General features: G+C 35.5%; 3 protein-coding genes across 4 annotated transcripts; 2 read left to right on the forward strand and 1 right to left on the reverse strand.

Moving 5' to 3' along the window:
- Positions 1-1,066: 1,066 nt before the first annotated feature.
- Positions 1,067-4,880, reverse strand: LOC130746810 (ADP,ATP carrier protein 1, mitochondrial-like). The gene is made up of 4 exons (XM_057599539.1): positions 4,779-4,880; positions 3,237-3,687; positions 2,322-2,693; positions 1,067-1,615 (listed from the first exon to the last, which is right to left on the reverse strand). The coding sequence occupies exons 2-4, from the start codon at positions 3,669-3,671 to the stop codon at positions 1,316-1,318; spliced, it is 1,107 nt and encodes a 368-aa protein (XP_057455522.1). The 5' UTR covers positions 3,672-3,687; positions 4,779-4,880; the 3' UTR covers positions 1,067-1,315.
- An 849-nt stretch (positions 4,881-5,729) lies between these two features.
- LOC130746812 (squamosa promoter-binding-like protein 3) lies at positions 5,730-7,359 on the forward strand. 2 transcript variants are annotated; one of them, XM_057599542.1, is made up of 2 exons: positions 5,730-6,302; positions 6,939-7,359. In XM_057599542.1, exons 1-2 carry the CDS (start codon positions 5,848-5,850, stop codon positions 7,135-7,137), a joined length of 654 nt encoding a protein of 217 aa, XP_057455525.1. In that variant the 5' UTR covers positions 5,730-5,847; the 3' UTR covers positions 7,138-7,359. The 2 variants fall into 2 exon arrangements, with proteins under 2 accessions (XP_057455525.1, XP_057455526.1); XM_057599543.1 differs by having other exon boundaries at positions 5,737-6,272.
- A 2,931-nt stretch (positions 7,360-10,290) lies between these two features.
- On the forward strand, positions 10,291-18,605 carry LOC130746813 (putative E3 ubiquitin-protein ligase RING1a). The gene is made up of 10 exons (XM_057599544.1): positions 10,291-10,685; positions 10,817-10,859; positions 12,363-12,421; positions 14,267-14,348; positions 14,498-14,618; positions 14,728-14,769; positions 15,048-15,563; positions 15,669-15,773; positions 17,887-18,114; positions 18,265-18,605. Exons 1-10 carry the CDS (start codon positions 10,379-10,381, stop codon positions 18,295-18,297), a joined length of 1,536 nt encoding a protein of 511 aa, XP_057455527.1. The 5' UTR covers positions 10,291-10,378; the 3' UTR covers positions 18,298-18,605.
- Positions 18,606-19,226: the final 621 nt, after the last annotated feature.

Raw genomic sequence — 19,226 nt, forward strand, 5'->3', positions numbered from 1 at the left:
CAATATTTATGATTCTGTTTTAGCTTCCTCCCTTCTCGTTTCTATGGCAAATTAACTTGTTGGCTGACAGTACTTGGTAATTGAAGGTTTTGGTCTCAGAAATTTTGGTGCTGGCTGGCGTTGGAAGCATTTCTGTTAATATGTGGGTGCTGTTAGTTTTAGATATTGTAGGGCCTTTGTGCAGGTTTTCTCCTTGTTGTAGCTGCATCAAAGGTCCTCAAAAGCATGACAGAAATGCTTCCAACGCCAGCCAACAGCTCACCACAGGAAGTTGGCACCAAAATTTTTGAGACCAAAACCTTCAATTTCCAAGTACAGTCAGCTAGCAGCTTAATTTGCCATGGAAACGAGAAGGGAGGAAGCTAAAACAGAATCATAAATATTTCAGGCAGCTACGCGGGTTGGAGATCCAATCACAGAGGGAAGCACTAAAATTCCTTCTCTTGGCTTTCCATCCACATTTGGCTTTTTTAATGCAAAGATTTGCTTTTGTGAACATTATTTGCGAGGACAAGAGCATGGAAAAATGACCCCAGGACATCGTCAACATTTGAATCTTTATGCACAAGAACATTGATCATTCCTTTCCTTTCCACATATGGTTTTTGTTAAGTTGGAAAGGCAATGAAGATAAATGTGTCTTTTTTAAATACATATATTGTTATTCTTTTTCCTTAGTGATTGTCCAAAATCTGAAATTAGCATTATGTCAATGCAATTCAATCAACGAAGGCGTTGTAACTCTCATCAGTACATCTAATTTAGGGACAGAAACTCATGACCCAAATTTAGCTGCTTCAAATGGGGCAATCCTCTAAGTAATCTAAGGAGACACAATATGGCCAATAACATGGCAGAAGCTTACATTACATAAGCTTCTCATAATTGATTTTGACTTTAGAATCAATTTTGAAAGAATTTCCAAGCATGCACTAAATCTTACAATCCTTAATCTATTGAGAAACCCAAGTTACTAGACGGATTAAAACACCAATAAATCTGGAGAAGGAAAACATGTAAATTCATTAGACAGTAGTGCACTCAAACAAAATATGAACGATAGAAGTATAGAACAGTAGTCTTTAAATACTTTAACCAAAAGGGTCTAACAAACTATACGGATTAAAATAAGCTCAAGACATGAAAGAACCAACTAAAATCAAGTCTGTAAAACTATGATTTCTTAAATATAAATCCCCACATGCTGTGAAAAACCTCAACCACAATTCTTCATCCAAACTTATTCAATGCAAATAACCAACATAACGGTGCCACATATTTCTTCATCCAAACTTATCGTCATTATCTGTATATCTTAGCCTCCACCACCAGAACCATATTTCTTTCCGAACACGATGAGCTGTAGCTTATCATAACCAGCAAGCACCCCAGCACCTGCAACAGCACGCAGTATGTTCGCACCAGCACCTTTGAAGAGCGACTTAGTACCCTCTTTTGCAATGATAACTTTGAACGCATCCAGAGAGCTCTTGTATTTTACAGCTTCTCCAGATGTCATCATCATCCTTCTACGCACTGTATCAATGGGGTAAGAGGCCAAGCCAGCACCTATTGTGATCCCCCATCCCAAAAGGAAACTAGCAAAGAAACTATCCTGTTAACACGAAGAGTAGTGAAGTTAAGTAAACATAAAAACAGAAAATTTATCAAATTAAGGAACCGCAAGTTTAAGTCAATCAAGTTTGGCAGTCATATTAAATAGAACAATTTCTAAACTGAGTTAAACTAAGGCCTCGTTTGGAAGAGTTATTTTAGAGTATAACCGTTTATTCAAGTGTGTGAGAACTTATGTAAATAGCTTTTGACCTACCTATAAAGTATAAACTGTTTTGAGCTAATTTTCATAAATTGTTCATGAGGTTATGAATAAGCACTAAGATCTACATATAAAAATACTTTTAGCCTATTTCAATAAGCTTATCAAATTGGCTTCACTTATGCAATAAACGCTTATTCTCATAAACGCCTAATTAAGTAATTTTCCCAAACGAACCATAGATTCTGTTAGACCTATCTATAAATATCAAGGAATCACAAAATCAGAAAATAAGACCTAAAAAGCACAAATCATAATAATTCCTGCAGCAAGTACATTAAGCTAAATTATTTTTGTCACAGAAAATAAGACCTAAAAAGCACAAATCATAATCATTCATGCAGCAAGTACGTTAAGCTAAATTATTTTTATCACAGAAAATAAGACCTAAAAAGCACAAATCCAGAGGAAACTGAAATGTAGATAGTTAGTATCATCCACAAGATACAACAGACCAGATTTTAAATTAAAACGTTGCACATACCTGCATGTCACCAACCAAAACCACTGGTTTCAGAGAATCATACATTCCAAAGTATAGACCACGATAAACTATAATTCCAATACATGAGATGCTGAATCCACGATAAAGGCCAGCAATACCATCACTCTGAATGGTTTTCTTGTACACATCAACCAAGCCATTGAACTGCCTCTCACCACCCTTCTTTGCAGACTTTGAATCATTGGCTAAACGTGTACGGGCATAGTCCAAAGAATAGACAAATAAGAGGGAGGAAGCACCAGCAGCCCCACCAGATGCCAAATTCCCAGCAAACCACTTCCAGTAGCCATCTTTGTCTTTTTTAAAATTGAAAAGCCTCTTGAAGTAATCCTTAAAAGCAAAGTTTAGAGCCTGAAAGAAAAAGAAATCAATCAAATTCACAGAAATAACATACCGAAACTGCAGAGAAAATCAAACATCAAATGTAAATTTACATTCAGTCATCATGATCAAATAAAAGGTAACAATATCTTTCATTAAGGTTTGCAAATACAAGAAAGCCATCAATGTACAGTAAATAAAACCCTTTTCCTGACAAAAACATTTGTGACTCTGTAAATAGAAGAATGCTTAATGAACAACGCTTCATAATGGAAAAAATGACAACTATGTTGAATATTGATTTATGAAAATAATAAATAATAACAGAAATTGTAGCAATAATGTTAACAATAACAAGCACAATGCTGCTTAATAGTAATAATAACAACAAGACAGTATGGAAATAGGGTAAATATAATAGAACAGAAGTACATGCGTTTTTTACACATGTGAAGTACAAAGAAAATAAGAAGACAATGCAGAAGTACACACTCAAGATATTACAAACTTAAATTACATGGTCACATTAGACAAGACATGTTATATTTCAACATCAGACGAAAGAAAAATCACCTGAGTAGGGAAGTATCTGATAACATTAGCAGTATTTCCTCTCCAAAGAGCAATCGCTCCTTCATCCTTAGTAGTTCGAGCAAAACAATCACCAATTCCCTTGTAAGGTTCAGACAATCGTCCGCTCTTGATCATTTCATCCTGGTTTTGAATGAGTAACTTAATTCGTTCAATTGGAGCTGCAGCCGTCTTAGACACAGCAGCTGAAACTCCACCCATGAGAAAATCCACCAAAAATGCAGATGCCCCTTTCTCAGCTGGAGCAGGCACAAACACTGGAGCCAAACTTGCAGACGGCACAACTCCATTGAAGTGAGTACTAGTTGTGGAATAGTTTCTGGATTGATTAGGGGAGAGCCTGGACACAAGATAAGAATGTCCAGCTAACTTCTGGGCTACCGATGGATGCTGTGAATGGAATCCATCAGTCATCATTGCACCTTAAGGTTACCTATCAACATTTAACCATTAGCCATACCAAAGGTGACAGCAAAAAATAACATAACAAAGTTTTTCTTTCCTAATAGCCTTGCCGTGCTAGTACACACATATCCTATGTATTTATGATAAAGCATAACTGAGATCAAGTTTCTTATATCATGCATGAACATCAATTTGTCAAGTCAAACAAAAACATTGAATTTTTTAAAAAGATTCAGCAACATATTCATAACGAAAGCTATGTAATGCAGGAAAAAGTGCCCAAATGCCATTGACAGATAACTTGATAATCTCGAGTAGTGACTTTATTTATATTTTGAAAGCATAACATACATGATCTATATTAGTTTTAACTTTTAAGTAAAATTAACCGTGATTATCCGTGTATATGATTGGACAATCAGGGTCTAAATTGTCAAAATTGATTTCAATTGAAGCTAAATTTAACATCATGTAACATTTAGAAAAATTGATTTTGATTGAAGCTAAAGTAGAAACAATTAGCAATGAAGAGTTACGCTCTCACTTGGTGTTGAGAGTGTGTGAGTGCGTAGGTGGATCTAGCTATAATACATGTGAATAATCAAGTGAGTAAATTTCAGTTACAGGACCATTTAAAATTAATAATAAACAATTTAGTTCGAATTTTAATTAATTACATAATGGTTCTGATTTATCCATTTCACTCTTGCATAAAATCAACTCCCTCAATTTTGGGACAAAAATACTCAGCACCAGTACCCTAATATAGAAAAGTGGTAAGCAATTTGAAACAGTTATAGCAAGTTTGGATCAATATCTCATTTCTCAAAATCAATTCTAGCACAGTGAAAGCTACTCGCAATAATTGATTTTGACTTTAAAATCAACCAGACATGGATGAATCTCGCAGAAAATCGATTACATTTTCCAGATTAGGTTCAGTGCGAGATTGAAGTTACAAATTGAATACCACTAACAATCAAACATGAAGTAAGTAACTAAAGAGGGGAAATTATATAAGAAGCAGCAACGGAAAAAACAGTGATCTAGAAAGTGAAGCAGCAAAAGATGCATAAGATCCTAAAAAAACTGCAGATCTACAAGAGGAGAGAGAGGTACCCGAAAGGGGCGTCGCGTCGAGAGAAGACTGGGGATCGTAGATAGAAAAATGAGACCAGCGAATATATGGGGAGCGCCACCGAAGCATTAGGGTTTTGTTAGATTACTCTTTTACCCTTTCTCTATAAATTTAACGCTTAAAAATACACTATTTACTCTCTTTAGTCTTTACTTTTACTTTTAGGTGATTTTAGTCATCTAGTTTCAATTGTTTTTTTTTTTATTGTCAATTTCAATTGTTTAATTTAGTCTTTTTTTACTTTAAAAAAGAAAAATTAGTTTCATTGGCATGAGTATCACATTGGATGATTGAAAAAAAATTGATAATTCAAGATATTCTAACGACGGATAGTTATGGGACTAACTTTTCACATCACTATTTCAAAAAAAAATCACATCACGGTCAACGCACTAAGCGATAAAGGACAACTAAAAAAAATCACATCACTATTTCATTCCAGCGTCGCGGTATGTCAGACATAAGCAGATACGAAACATAGCCCGTAGCTAAAGTTGCACCATGTCCCAAATGAACCATGTTATCACCCATAAGGTAGACACCTATCCCCCCAAATCATCATTAATTGTGCAACTTTGATATATTCCCATATTTTTTCTCATCAATTCTATTTCCACCCAATTTTTTTCTTATTACTCTTTTTTTTTATCATGTTACTCATCATATCTCTTAGTTCTCATGTTACTCATCATATCTCTTAGTTTTGTATTTTCTATTTCTATCTCTAGTGGAATTAGTGTGATGATAACATTTTCCAAAAAACACAAGTTAACAACTAGTACGAATGTAAACCTTAATTAGGATGAAAATTTTGGTTCGTTAAAAAAAAATGATGGTTTAGTATTTTTCTCTGTCACAAGTCACAACTGTCACCCACCACTTACCAAAACTCTCCCAACTCCAAATTCATTGAATAATTCTCATTGATTTCACAGGTAGAGGTAGTGAGAGTCTCAAGCTTCACTCTCACATCTCTCACTGTCTACCACAGTCCCATGTACCCCCCACAACAGAAAAAAACAAGGCCTTTTTAAAAGAGGCAAACAGAAAATGGAGCACTTTGTGGTCCTCACTTCCTCATTCCCCTTCTCCTCTGCATCTTTCTGTCTTCTTCTTTTTTCTCCTCATATAATTCCACTCTCAAACCAGTTGCAACCAACCATTGATACCTCTCTTTTGCCTCTGCACATGGACGGGTCGGAAGCAAAGGCTATGAGGAGCGACAAGGTGCAGCAGGTGACGATGAACGACCAGAACGGGTACCAGGAGGTAGATAAGAAGAAGAAAGGGAAAGGCTCTGGTAGTAGTGGTGGTGGTGGTAGTATCACACGGTGTTGTCAAGCGGAGAAGTGCAACGCGGATCTTCACGACGCGAAGCAGTATCACAGGAGGCACAAGGTGTGTGAGTATCATGCTAAGGCTCAGGTGGTGCTTGTGGGCGGCACACGACAACGGTTCTGTCAGCAATGTAGCAGGTTTGGGGAGGTTCGACTTTTGTGTTTTCTGTAATTAACTCTTTCACCTTGTGTTGTAATCTTAAGTCATTTTGTGTGTGTTGGTTGTGAATCTCTGCTGTGCAAGAAACAAAATATCACATAATTCTGTTCTGATGGATTCAATCTAACTTGGTTAATCAAGATACTGATGACGTATTGACGTTGGAATTCTAATAAAAAGAACCATGTGGCTTTGAGGAGTGATTGTTTGATATGTCTACCTAAGAATGATGCTGCACGAGTCCAATGTCTATGTACAATTGTATATTTTGTTGGGTGTTATTTCATATAATTCACTGTAGATTGAAGTTGGCGTTTGGCATATGTAAAGCTGTACTAATGTGTTTAGTGTGATCATGGTTAGAAATTCTTCAACCGTTGATTTTATGAAGCTAGAATCAAATCAATCAATTTTAGGGAGAAGTATATGAGTGACAATTGATTCTAAGAAAAAATAAGTTGATCCAAGCATACAATAAGTTGTAATCTCGTTCATTCTTTCATCCTCTTGGATTGGCTGAAATTGGCTAGTATTGTCATGTTGCAATTTCACATATAAACACATCCATATACTCATTACCTTAATGTTTGGTTAGACTTACTCTATTTTGTTTTTGTAGCTAAACTATTAGAATTGAGGTGCAGGTTCCATGAGTTAGGTGAATTTGATGACACAAAAAGAAGTTGCCGCAGGCGTTTGGCAGGACACAATGAACGGCGAAGAAAGAACTCTGAGTCTCAGGCTGCTGCAGAAGGATCAAGCCGCAAAGGGATGAAGGACAATCCAATCCAAGAAAATGCAGCAGCTTACAAACATTTCCAGATAAACATGAGTTCTGCTTAATTTGATCTCTGATGGTTGCTCTCTCTCTTCTGTCATCCAGGAAAGTATTATCAAAATAGGATCTCACGAATAAATTTCTTTAGCTTATGAATAAACATTATGCAATAAGCGCTCATCGCTAAAAGTGCTTAAAGTTGTTCACCTAAAGACACCCTATTTCTATGTCACATTTATGCACTTCTTCTGTCCATTATGTCAATTATTACTTATTTGTCTTTGCCATATGGTTTGTATTACGGTACAATTCTCTCATCTAAATTTGGCTTTGTCTTGCGATGTTGATTGTGGGTTTGCATTTTCCTTTCTTACTTCTAGCATCTTCTATGTTGTGAACAAGTATAACGTTGGGGAGGACCAATTTGCCATGGGATAAGATATGTGTCGAACCCACAATGAACCAATTTGCTTTTGCTTACCCAAAAGACAAAAGGAACAAGGTGGCCTTAACAAAAGAATAACGTCCTTTTACTCCCTTATCAATGGATTCCTTTTGACACATTACTTTACTTAGAAATAAATTATAGGGTTAATCATCAAATTGGTCCCTATCTTTGTAAGGTTGTATGCGTTTGGTCATTTGTTAGAAAATATTATGATTATCATCCTCACGATTGCAGCATGTTTGCATTTAATCCTCGCCGGAGGGCGGAGCTCCGACGAAGTAGCTGAGGGGCACGCCACAGCTAATGTGGAACGCTGACTAGATTAATGAGATACTATGTGAATAAATATTTTTTAAATAACAAACATATCAGAGATTAAAAAAAACCAACACTTTCTATTAATAAAAAATGAACCCCCTAAATCAAAATCAATCCCAGGAACCAATTTGACACTCCATCTTCTTCATTTCTTCATCTTCATTTTCATCATCTCAAGAAAATCAAACTAACAACCCAAATGCCTTGAAATCCTTCTCTTGCCCCTGACCAATCCAAACTTAACAACCAAAACCAATTCTTTTATGAATTGTGGAACCGAAGGCTTCTTTCTTATGAGCATTCAAGCTACTTACCTTTTTAGCGCAAAAAGTTGTTGCTGCAAGTCTTCATATCTTCCCTTTATACAGAGCTTCTAGTTGTTTGATCAAATAGTGCTTTTGTGTACTTGATGTCAGTTGCGTTAAATGCATGCCACTGTTTGATGAAGACATTTTGCTAAGAAGATGTAGTCTGTCAGCTAGTAGGTGACATAGGTCTGAGCTTCTATCTGTTGGTGTGGAGATATGAAAATTTGATAGTGACATCATTGTACTTTTTACTTTGCATTGTACTTTGTCAGAACATGTGATCTTGTCTTGCTATACTTTTTCAAGAAACTAATCTGAACTCTTTTCCAATTTGATTGTAACGATCATCCTTTAGACACTGAACTTTCCTTCCAAGATAGGTGTTATTTCCTTCCGACGATCTACCTTCATTGTTCTTCTGCTTCAATCATCTTTCCTTCCTTCATTCAGCTTCACTCATTTTTCTTTCAATCTTCTTATTTGTCATTTAGATCTAGATGATAACCTTTGACCAATCTCTTGTAGCTTTCTTCGTATGAAGATGATTTGTCAAGATGAAGCAAAGCTTGACTAAGGTAGATAACAATAGGCTTGGATGACAAGCTTTAATTCATTCTTTGTATGAGAGAAAGAGAAAACTATGATAGTGATAACGCTGTACTTGTTTTCTTGATTAATGTGCTTTGTAAAGTATCACACTATCACATGATTCTTTGCACTTGTCTAGAATGTCAGAGAGATCTCTTCAATTTGAACATGGCGCACTTTCTCTAAACTTTATCTTCATTGGTCAGCTTTGATATAGACGATGAAAATCTTCACTAAGTGTAGTCTTCTCTTCTGTTAGACGATATAGCATATTTGACTTTTATTTGCTTGTACGATCCGTCTTGTAGCTTTGACTTTTCTTCTCTAAAATGGAACGTCTCATTGCATTGTCTTGTACTCTGGACATCAAACGACGAGGGATGCAAGTCATAAGTGTTGTTTTCCTGAAATATAGTTCATGTGAAATTTTAAGCATTGCACTTATACTCTTGAAAATTGTTATCATTCAAAATATGATAAACGATGTATTCAACGTTTGAACTTAACACATCTTAATGGTAGAAAAGTCACAATTGACTTTTATTAATTATTCTAGTGTTACTTTTTTTTTGAAGGAAATTATTCTAGTGATATTAAAAGCCATTAAATGTAAAATTAATACAATAGTTATTTTTGAAAAAAGTCACAATTGACTTTTGTTTTTTTATGAGGACTTTTGTTAATTATTACAATGTTATTAATAAGTATTAAATACAATATTAAAACATTAGTTATTATTGAAAATATGAGATTATTTAATATTTAAATTACTAAAAAATTATAAAATATAAATATAACATAATTTACCTACTAATTATAGTATGAGAGAAAAAATTTATGAAGAAATGGATAAAATCAGAGGGTGACACTTGTCAGAGTTGTCATTTTTTAGTTTTGAAAAAGCATTTGTTGTGAGAGGCCTACCCACTTAACGTGATCTCAGAGCCTAAAATGATTAGTCTCATGACTGTCGACTGTGGGAATACCTTGGGAAACCAAAAAACAAAAAATAGAATATAGTATAGGCAGGATAAGATTTTCATATAATTTAAAAATTCTGGTAAATTTTTCCAAATAAATATTGATAAAATCAATTTAAAATTAGGTGGTTCAGTAATATTCTAATTTGTGTTTTTAGTTTGAATTTTCTAAGACATATGTCAAAATATCACTTGATTACTTAGACTATATTAATTTTACTCACATATTAGACAATTTAAATGATATCTTAAATATATAGATTTTAGATTAATGTAAAATTTTATACGGAGTATCAATATATGTGATAGTTGCTTTTAATCAAATGGTGGATTCAATCCAATTATCCATTTCAGAAAAAAACCCAATTATCCAAAAAAATTATTGAATGATGTAATAAACTAATAATAGTACCTTGATTACTTTATTTCAAAAAAAGTACCTTGATTACTTTGTAATTATAAAATTTAATTAAGTACACATACCTTAAAAAAAATACACATAAATACTATACTACCGTACAATAATTCATTATTATTGTGAAAAATATATATATTATTATAATCGCATACCCAAATCTCATTCTCCTTCTTCTTGTTGTTGTTGTTCTGAGCAGCAACAGCGTCACCAATCTCTCTCTCTCTCTTCCTCTCTGTGCAAGCACCAATGCCGGCACAGAAGCGCTCCCTGCCTGACTCCGGCGACGATGGGGACACTTCGCCGCCGCTCCTCTATCACAACCGCCATGCCAAGCAACCACCGCACCGCAACCCACACTTGAAAGCCCACGGCGGTCAGCAGCAGGAGCAAGACGAGGAGGACGATGATGAAGACCAGCAGGAGGAGGATGAGGAGGAAGACGACGAAGAGGAGGATGGAGAGGAAGAGGAAGAGGAGGAGGATGAGGAGGATGCTGAAGAAGATGAAGATGAAGCTGGGCAACGCCATAATCACGACGAGGATCAATCACAGGGTTACGTATAAGCTTTTATTGTTTTCTCGTGTTACTTTCAGTGACCCAATGGGGTTTACTCAACTGGGTTGTGCTTTGTTTTGCGTTTTCGATTCTTCATGTTCTCAAGTTTGTTTTTTTTTTCTTGTCAGATTCCGACGAATCTCCATCTTCTGACTCTGAAGAAAAACCTGAGTACTCTCTCTCACTCTCTCTATATACGCATTGCTTCTAAGCTTCTGCTTTGTGCTTTGTTGCTGCTTTTCTTTATCGATTGATGTTTTGATTCTATGTCTTTGCCTTTGGACAGTGGTTGGGTGTGAATTTCGCCTCTTCTGTGTTTATTTATTTGAATTGATTTTACCTGCTGCTTTCATTTGATTTGGAGTGCCTCTATGATCTGAATTTCCACCATTTGACTGGTCGTAGTTGGTTTGCATGTTTGGATTTTTGTCTTGTTTGTGCTTGAAACTTGTTCGTTCTGTACATGATCAAAGAGTTTGATTGTTTTGGCGTAGGTTTTCGTTACTTAGTCCAAAGTATATGAATCCTTAGTGGTACTTGTGTTGGATTAAACATCAACCAACTCTTAGGATCTCTTTCCTCGAGAGGTGGATGAGTTATTTTCGTTATTTTGTGTAATGCTACAGTTACATCTTTTGAACTGCATTAGTTTTTCAGGGGTAAGTAGAGTTCAGGATATGGGCATCACAAATCACAATGTTCTAAGCAGCTTGTGTTGATTTGTGTGGCAAATGTTCAAAACCAATACTTTTTTGGAGCTTTGTCTTAGTTATCAGTATCTTACGATACTACGGTATGTATCTTGAAAGGATACAAATTCTTGAGGGAGCGATATGTATCGCTGTGTGAATCTAAAATGAACTCGAATCCCATTCCGCATCACCGATTCGCAGCTGAATCTTACGATTCAAAGTTGCGTATTGGTTTCACTTTATTTGAGTCAGGTTGCATGACCGTTATAGGTTTCTGGTGCTTTTTGGGCTGAATTTTTTTTTAAAGAAATGCCAGAAAACAGCCAACTTACTCCTTAAAAAGACCTATCTCACATTCTCAGAAAAATCAAACCCGACTTTGGTCCTCAGTAATATGGATTCATGTGACATTTTTGTCTCACCGAAGAAACATGTCTCCTTTGTTGTTTTTTTTATTGGCTTTGGTCCTCCTGTGTCTCCTTTGTTGTTTTCTTGACACTTCTCTCCATCTACTAATGTGATTCCTTCTGTGATATTTGCTTACTGCTGTTGTTCAATTTTTGCTATAGTCCGGGCTAGTGTTGACCCTTGGGGATGATGATTGATTCAATTATTTAGATTATGATTATTTACTTGAATCTAAGTATAGGAAGTAGGAAATTAATTTGCATTTTGTCATCTTATTGATGTTTTATGGGGGGGTTGAATAGTTAAACTTTGTGCAAGCACCCACTTCTTCTTATTTTGGTTTATGGCTTGGATCTTGTATTATATTAAGGTTTATTATATGATATATAACTGCCTATATTTCAATTTATAACTTGATTTTTTACTTTTTAGTATCTTACGAGTTATTTATCCATTGGTGATCTTAGGACTCAATTCTCTTACTACTCAATTGATATGTCATACATCCCATATTAAATTGAGCTTTCTATTGAGTTAATGCAAATATGTTTTTTTTTTTTTATTTTGTTTGCAGATTTGTGTATGTACCAGTTCAGGATATCCGTAAAGATGTCCAATGTCCAATTTGCCTTGGTATGTTTTTGTTTGACCTTTTTGGATGATATAATTGGGCAATGATATGTATATGATATTGATTTAATTTTCACTACAATCAAAACGAAAGGGTCAGGGAATGAATATACTTCCCGCCATCGTCACACAATTCTCCGCTTATGCTCCTTTTTATGTTTTGTAAGGAAGATGGGATCCAGCAGTATCTATGATATTTTTATAGATACCGACAGAACTGTTACTGATTATTAGTAGGGGACTATGTGATTATGAAACTATTACTGGTCCTTAGTGGTTCCTTATTCTTTATTGTTGACCTACTTTATATTTGAAAATTGGACCATATTGGAGAAATATATATCACTATCTGCTTCTTATGTTATGAGCATCAAACTGTCAATTATAATTATGTGAAGGAAGGAAGCTGAATTGTCTGCGTTGTCAATATTGAGAACACTTTAAAAAGGACAATGTCCTGCTTTTAAAATCACTTTATGGTCTATATTATATAACAGAGGAATGCCTTCATAATTCATGCATTATAATTATAGTCTAATGAAGCAATGATAGAATGTTTCTGTATTGTCAATGAAGAGAGATTTTAATAGTCATTTTTTATGACCTGATATTTATTATGTAAAGGACAACAAAGTTGAATTCAAAGTGCAACTGACATGTTAAGAAAACACTTTGAGATATCTTATCAGGACATACTAATATAGACCGTTGTAAACAATAAGTGACTCCACACCCATGGCTTATGAGTTTTGTGGATAAAGGGAGTTTGATTTTAATCACATTGTATGCAGTTCCATTTTATAATATCCTTAGGGTTTAGCACGGCTCTGTATAAAAACTTTTCTTACTTTCTGCATAATCTTGTTTTTGTCATTCGGAATATGTAAGGAGACGAATGATGTTGGCATGCAACCCTGAATTACCCTTGAAGAAGTTAAAGATACCTTCTCAGACCCATCAATCCAAAATTTCTTTTAGTAGTAAGCAACTGATTCCAATTTCTGGAGTTAAATCTATAAGTGGTGGCATAAGAAGTAGGAATCCAAATTGTTAGATATCTTGTAAATAAGTTGGATATCTTGCATTCTTTGACACCTTGCGTCTTTGGGTCTACTTGTTTTATCCATAATCTTAGTCCTAGTCTTACCAAACTTTCTCCTCAGTCTCATAAGTATGTATTCCTGGGTTATCCTCGAACTCAAAAAGGTTATATATGCCTCTCACTCACTCTTCGCCGTTACTTGATCTCGACTGATGTGGCCTTTTTTTAGTCTGTTCCATTCTTTGGGTTCACCTCATCCACCTCTGAGTCTGTCTCCACCTCCTTACCACTTCCTCCTCTTGTCCCTGTCACCCACCACCCATTAGAGATGTCCCAAAATCTCAACTCTAGAATTTGGGCTTGACCTAACTCTACCCCAAAAGTTCGGTCACGAAGTGAGGATTGCCCAAACATTATAAACTTTTCTTTGGTCATATTTGTAGTCGATGCAGGATGTCAACATTGACATTGACTTAAAGGTTAAAATTGTAAATTCGCTTCTATAAATGGGGCATTCTAAATGTAAATCGTAATGTGATCGCACACTGTTTGTTAGTTGTGGCTTTACCAAGCAGTTTCAAATTTCGTTATGAAGAAGGAATTTGAAACTTGCAGCTTAATTTTCAAGTATTTCCTGTTTTTTGAATAACTAATGAAACATTTTTGGTGCTTGAACAAGTCTTAGTTGTGGCTTTGTCAAACAGTTTCAAATTTCATTATGACGAAAGAATTTGAAACTTTCAGCTTAATTTTCAAACATTTCCTGTTATGTGATAACTAATGAAGCATTTTTCGTGCTTGAACAGGTATTATTAAGAAAACGAGAACTGTTATGGAATGCTTGCACCGGTTTTGCAGGGAGTGCATTGACAAATCGATGCGACTAGGGTAGGTCCAACTAAGCCATTCAAGGTTTTATTTATTTAATACGCTACTGTTGATTGCAATCCAAGTCCCTCTTGTCTCTACCGTGCTCATCAGAAAACACAATATAATCTCTGTATGCAGCCAGATTTATCATTTATGTATTATCTCAGGAATAATGAATGCCCTGCTTGCCGCACACACTGTGCCAGTCGTCGCTCTTTGAGAGATGATCCAAACTACGATGCCCTTATTGCTTCTTTATATCCAGACATTGAGAAGTATGAGGAAGAGGTATAGGTTGACTTGTTTACTGCTTTATAATAATATTTGGTCGTGTTTACATCAATCTATTGCAAAATTTATCTAGTGAGTAGTGATACCACTCACTGTCCCATTGCAGGAGCTTGAATTTCGTGAAGAGGAGAAGAACCGCAATAAGCAGGTGAATGTTTATTGAGTAAATACATTTGTGCATGCTTTCAGCTTTCAGATGTGTGCACAACAATGACAGTAGTGATACCATTTTTTTTCACTGACTGATGTAGATTTGTTGACTATCTACATGTCTGCCATGGCATACCAACTCCTATATAGTATATACATATCTAATAAAATTAATATCTATTTATTTCTCAGCTTTATGCTTATTCCTTAATAATCTTGGATCTTATCGGTCAAAACTTCAATTATAAAATCTTAGCATTCTAACTTTTCTGGCAGATTCAAGCTTCTATAGCAAAAATAGTTCAACGGCAATCTGAAGCACTGGTTAAGAGGCGTAGAGATACACCAGGTGCATTTGCACCAAGATCACAGCGTAATCAACGGAACATTCATTCTAGGAGACAGAACCAAGTGATTGATATTCAAGGATCTGAAGATAATGAGGAGGAAAATGACAACAATGAAAAAGACTCATCTGCTGATGATGAGCGGTGCACAGAACCCCCGCAGAGAAGGCGAAAGAGATGGACCAGAGTTCGTCCCTCTCAGCCATCATCATCTATGGCAGGTCCTGATGGTGGATGTGTAGACAGTGATATAGATGTAAGTAGAGAAAATCGAGGAACTTCAAGGCAGGTGTCAAAACCTAGAAAGCTTACTTGGGGAAGGGGTGGTTTTAGGAGTAACACCCGACATGGCAGTAGTGGTGGTAGCAATAGCAAAAGTTCCCGCAGTGGTCGATTGGCTAAGCTGGTTGGTCATCTTAGAAGCTTGGATGAAAATATTGATGAGGTATAAGTTATTTTCCTCTTTCTTCCCACTAATAGATAGGTGCAATGTTACGCCATCTTATTTCAGGTCAATTTAATAAAAAAAATGCTACGTTTTTATTCACAGTTTGATGTCCATCTCTTGCTTGTTTCCCTGGACAAAAGTACTCCAAGTTTGGAGCAGCCACACCTTTGCTGTCGACCAACTTTGACTGTCAAGCACCTTTACGAAGTGAGATTCTCTGTCTTTGATCACTTGTTTCTGGCAGTGGTAGTTTTTTTTATCAACTTGGTTTGAATTTGTTTATGCCTCCTCCAAATGGCCTAGTATTGTTTTACACCATATAGTGAGATTAGTATCTGACTTCCTTGTTTGCACATTTATCAGCTGATTAAGTTAACAAATGATGTGATATGAATATATAAGCTCTTTTATTTCCTGTCCTCTCATAATATTTGTTCTGGAACTTGGAATGTAGGCACACATGCCAGAAAATTAATGGAACTAGTTGATAAAATGACATGATTAGGAAAAGGACAATTTTATGTGCCTACAAGAAACTAAGTGGGTAGGAGAAAAGGCCTAGACACATAGGAAATAAAGTTTAGGTACACATGAAAGACAAAATCTAGAATTGGGTAGGTACAATTATAGATAAGTTTTGAACAAAATCTGGGGGTGTCAAAAGCTTAAGTGATAGAATCATAGCTCTTATATTTATAGTAGACCGAGAAACCTTTAATGTCACTAATGCATATGCACCACAAGTACAGGTTGAAGAGCAGCAAAAAGTGCAGTTCTCAGAGATTTAAGAGGTTTGGTCCAAGAAAATATCTTAGTGAAAGGATTTTTCTAGGAGTTGATTCAAATGGTAATGTGGGTAAGAAATTTGTGGGGTATGAACATCTGCACGGGGATATGGTATAGGGGAAGAAAATGCATTGTCTTAGACTTCACCTTGGTTTATGATCTCACTATAATGACCACTTGTTTTAGGAAATAAGAGAACCTTGTAATGTGGAAGAGTGAGGTGGCATGATCCCACTTTGATTTCATTCTGATAAGCAAATTAAATAGAAAATTTTGCAGTCATACTGGGAGAGAGTCTGACCACCCTACGCAGGATTTTGGTTATAGATGTGTGCATAACAAGAAAAATCAATAAAAATTGTATAGTTAATATTCCTAGGTCAAAGTGGTAGTCACTAAAAGGTGAAAAAATGGCTGAGAGTAACTTTTGAAGAGTTAGTTTTGGGAGACCTAAGGAATTGCGAATGATACGTTGAACGGCAAGGGATTAGAAAAGTAGAAAAAAAGACAGGAGAATCGAGGGCTCTAGACCAAAGGTTAAAGGTTCTTGGTGGTGAGAGGAAAGTGTACAACAAAAGATTACGTTTAAAAGGGAGTGTTATAAAACATGATCCTTGTGCAAAAACAAGGAAAATTGGAATATCAAGAAACTAAAAAGGTGGTAAGCGAACTCAGATGAAAAGCATTTGACAGCTGATACTGGTCCTTATACCCTGAAAGCATGGGAACGAAGTATCTATAGAATTAAAGTAGGATAGATGATATGGAGAAGCATAGAATTAAAGTAGGATAAATGATATGGAGAATTGTTTTCGGCATGATTTGTCATTTGTGATAGAAAATATCACTCAGCTTAAAGGAAAATTTAACCATATCACTATCTGACCAAACATGTTGGTCTAAATATTGGGAGGTTAAGAATCAACAAGAAAGTAGGTTTAGTGCTGGAGAGAGTAAGAATGTTAAGATGGATCTGTGGTTGTGCAAGATAAGATAGGATTAAAATAGAATCATTAGAAAGTTATGGTAGCTTCTATTGTAGAAGAGATGATATAATTTCGTCTTTAGTTGTTTGGGCATGCGTGGTGAAGACTTGTGGTAGCTATTAACCGTCACCCACCTCCACCTCTATCTATTAATCGTTAGGTAGATGGAGATCAAGGAAAGAACTATGCTATACTGTACGAAGGATACTTTTGCGAAAGGCAAGAGTCCCTTACGTGGCACAGTCCTAATTTTTTAAGAATAAACCTATGAATTTAAAAGTAAAATTATAGATAATGATCTTGATTGAAAACACTTGTTCTTACATTTTGTCGCGGGTGCTCCTCGTAACAAACAACATTTCTCTCAAGGCTGGAAAACTATAAACTAAACAATTAAAAGAGATTAGAGTTAAATGATCTATTTTTGTAACTTAAAACATGGCATGGCATTATGGCATTGTATGATACATCTAAAAGCTTGGTTATTAACTTATTATCTTCTTGCTCTATGACGATTGTCTAATTTTTTATATATTTTTCATGCATAGTATGTTGCCCGTCAGACACCTTTGCCAGTTGAAGCAGTAGAGATAATGGCAGTTAAAGGATGCTGCAGTACAAATCGCAACGAGTCAGCTGATGATGCTTCAGCCCTGGTTTGTGATGAGCTAACAACGCTGGCTATAGATCCTCACAAAGATGAACTGGAAATTTTGCAAGAACATGAATCCCTGGCTGAGATTAGATCCAAGTGCATATCTAAAAGGGATCATTTGGTGAGTATTAAACTGGTCTCCCCCTACATTATTTCAAGTAAAACAATCACCGTGAGCGGGACTAGTCGAGGTGTGCGAAAGCTGGCCTAGACACCCGTGGTGAGAACCAAAAAACAACAACTAATCTTTTGCCTTTTTCTGCTGTTTCAGATTCTGGCATACAGGCAAAAGGAGGCATTATAGTCTTGCTTTGATAGGCAGACTTCAGATATTGACAATGCCATAATCTTGTTCTGAGTGTACATAAAAAAGAACGGTTGCCTAGAGTAGTTTTCTAGTTGCACCCTCAACCCCAAAATGGGAAAAAAACTTCAGTATACTAAATTATGAGAACCTCCCAAAAATGTTATGCTGCATTTTAATACCTTCCAAAAGTTTAGATTTTTTTGAGGTTAAATTTTAGAATTATTTACCTTATAAGATATTAGTTACAATTTCAACTTTAATTAACTCAGTCTAAATTTTAGAATTGATTTTTTTACTTTCTCATTTTTTTACAGTCAATTAAATAGGGTTGGAGAAAGTAGTGGTATGGCTTGATGATTGTACTTGGTGAGATGCGTTTCATATATTTATGGGGAGTAGATTGGATCTCGGGTCTTTTAGGGTTTGTTAAATAAACACATTCGACCTCAGGTGAAATTCAAGATTTGTGGTTATGTTAATGGGAACTTATGAAGCCTGGTTTTCTCATTGTTTGTTAGATCATTTTCCTACTTAAACTTGTTAAGGTCTTTTATTAACTAGAGATATGACCAAAATATTCCTTATATAAGATAGAACAATCATCACATCTAAACTAGCTTTTGAGGTAGAGTTAGATCTAACTTAAAATTTTAGTTGTACGTATATGCAAATTCTAAGAAAATCAAATTGACAGTTCTAGTTGGACTATTCTTAGGTTCATATAGAAATTAGTAACCAACTAACCATCTCTACATTACGTGCTTGAGTTGATTGTGAAAGTGCCTATAGATTTTTTATTTTTTTTAAGCAAATCAATCCACCGCTAACATTAGTAACTAATTCCTCTTTGTGGGTGCTTGCACTAAGTGGTACGAAATGTGCTCCATTCCCATGAGCAATTATCGAACTTCCGACCTCATAGTTAA

Source organism: Lotus japonicus, chromosome 3 (assembly GCF_012489685.1).
Source record: "Lotus japonicus ecotype B-129 chromosome 3, LjGifu_v1.2".
NCBI classification, from domain to species: domain Eukaryota; kingdom Viridiplantae; phylum Streptophyta; class Magnoliopsida; order Fabales; family Fabaceae; genus Lotus; species Lotus japonicus.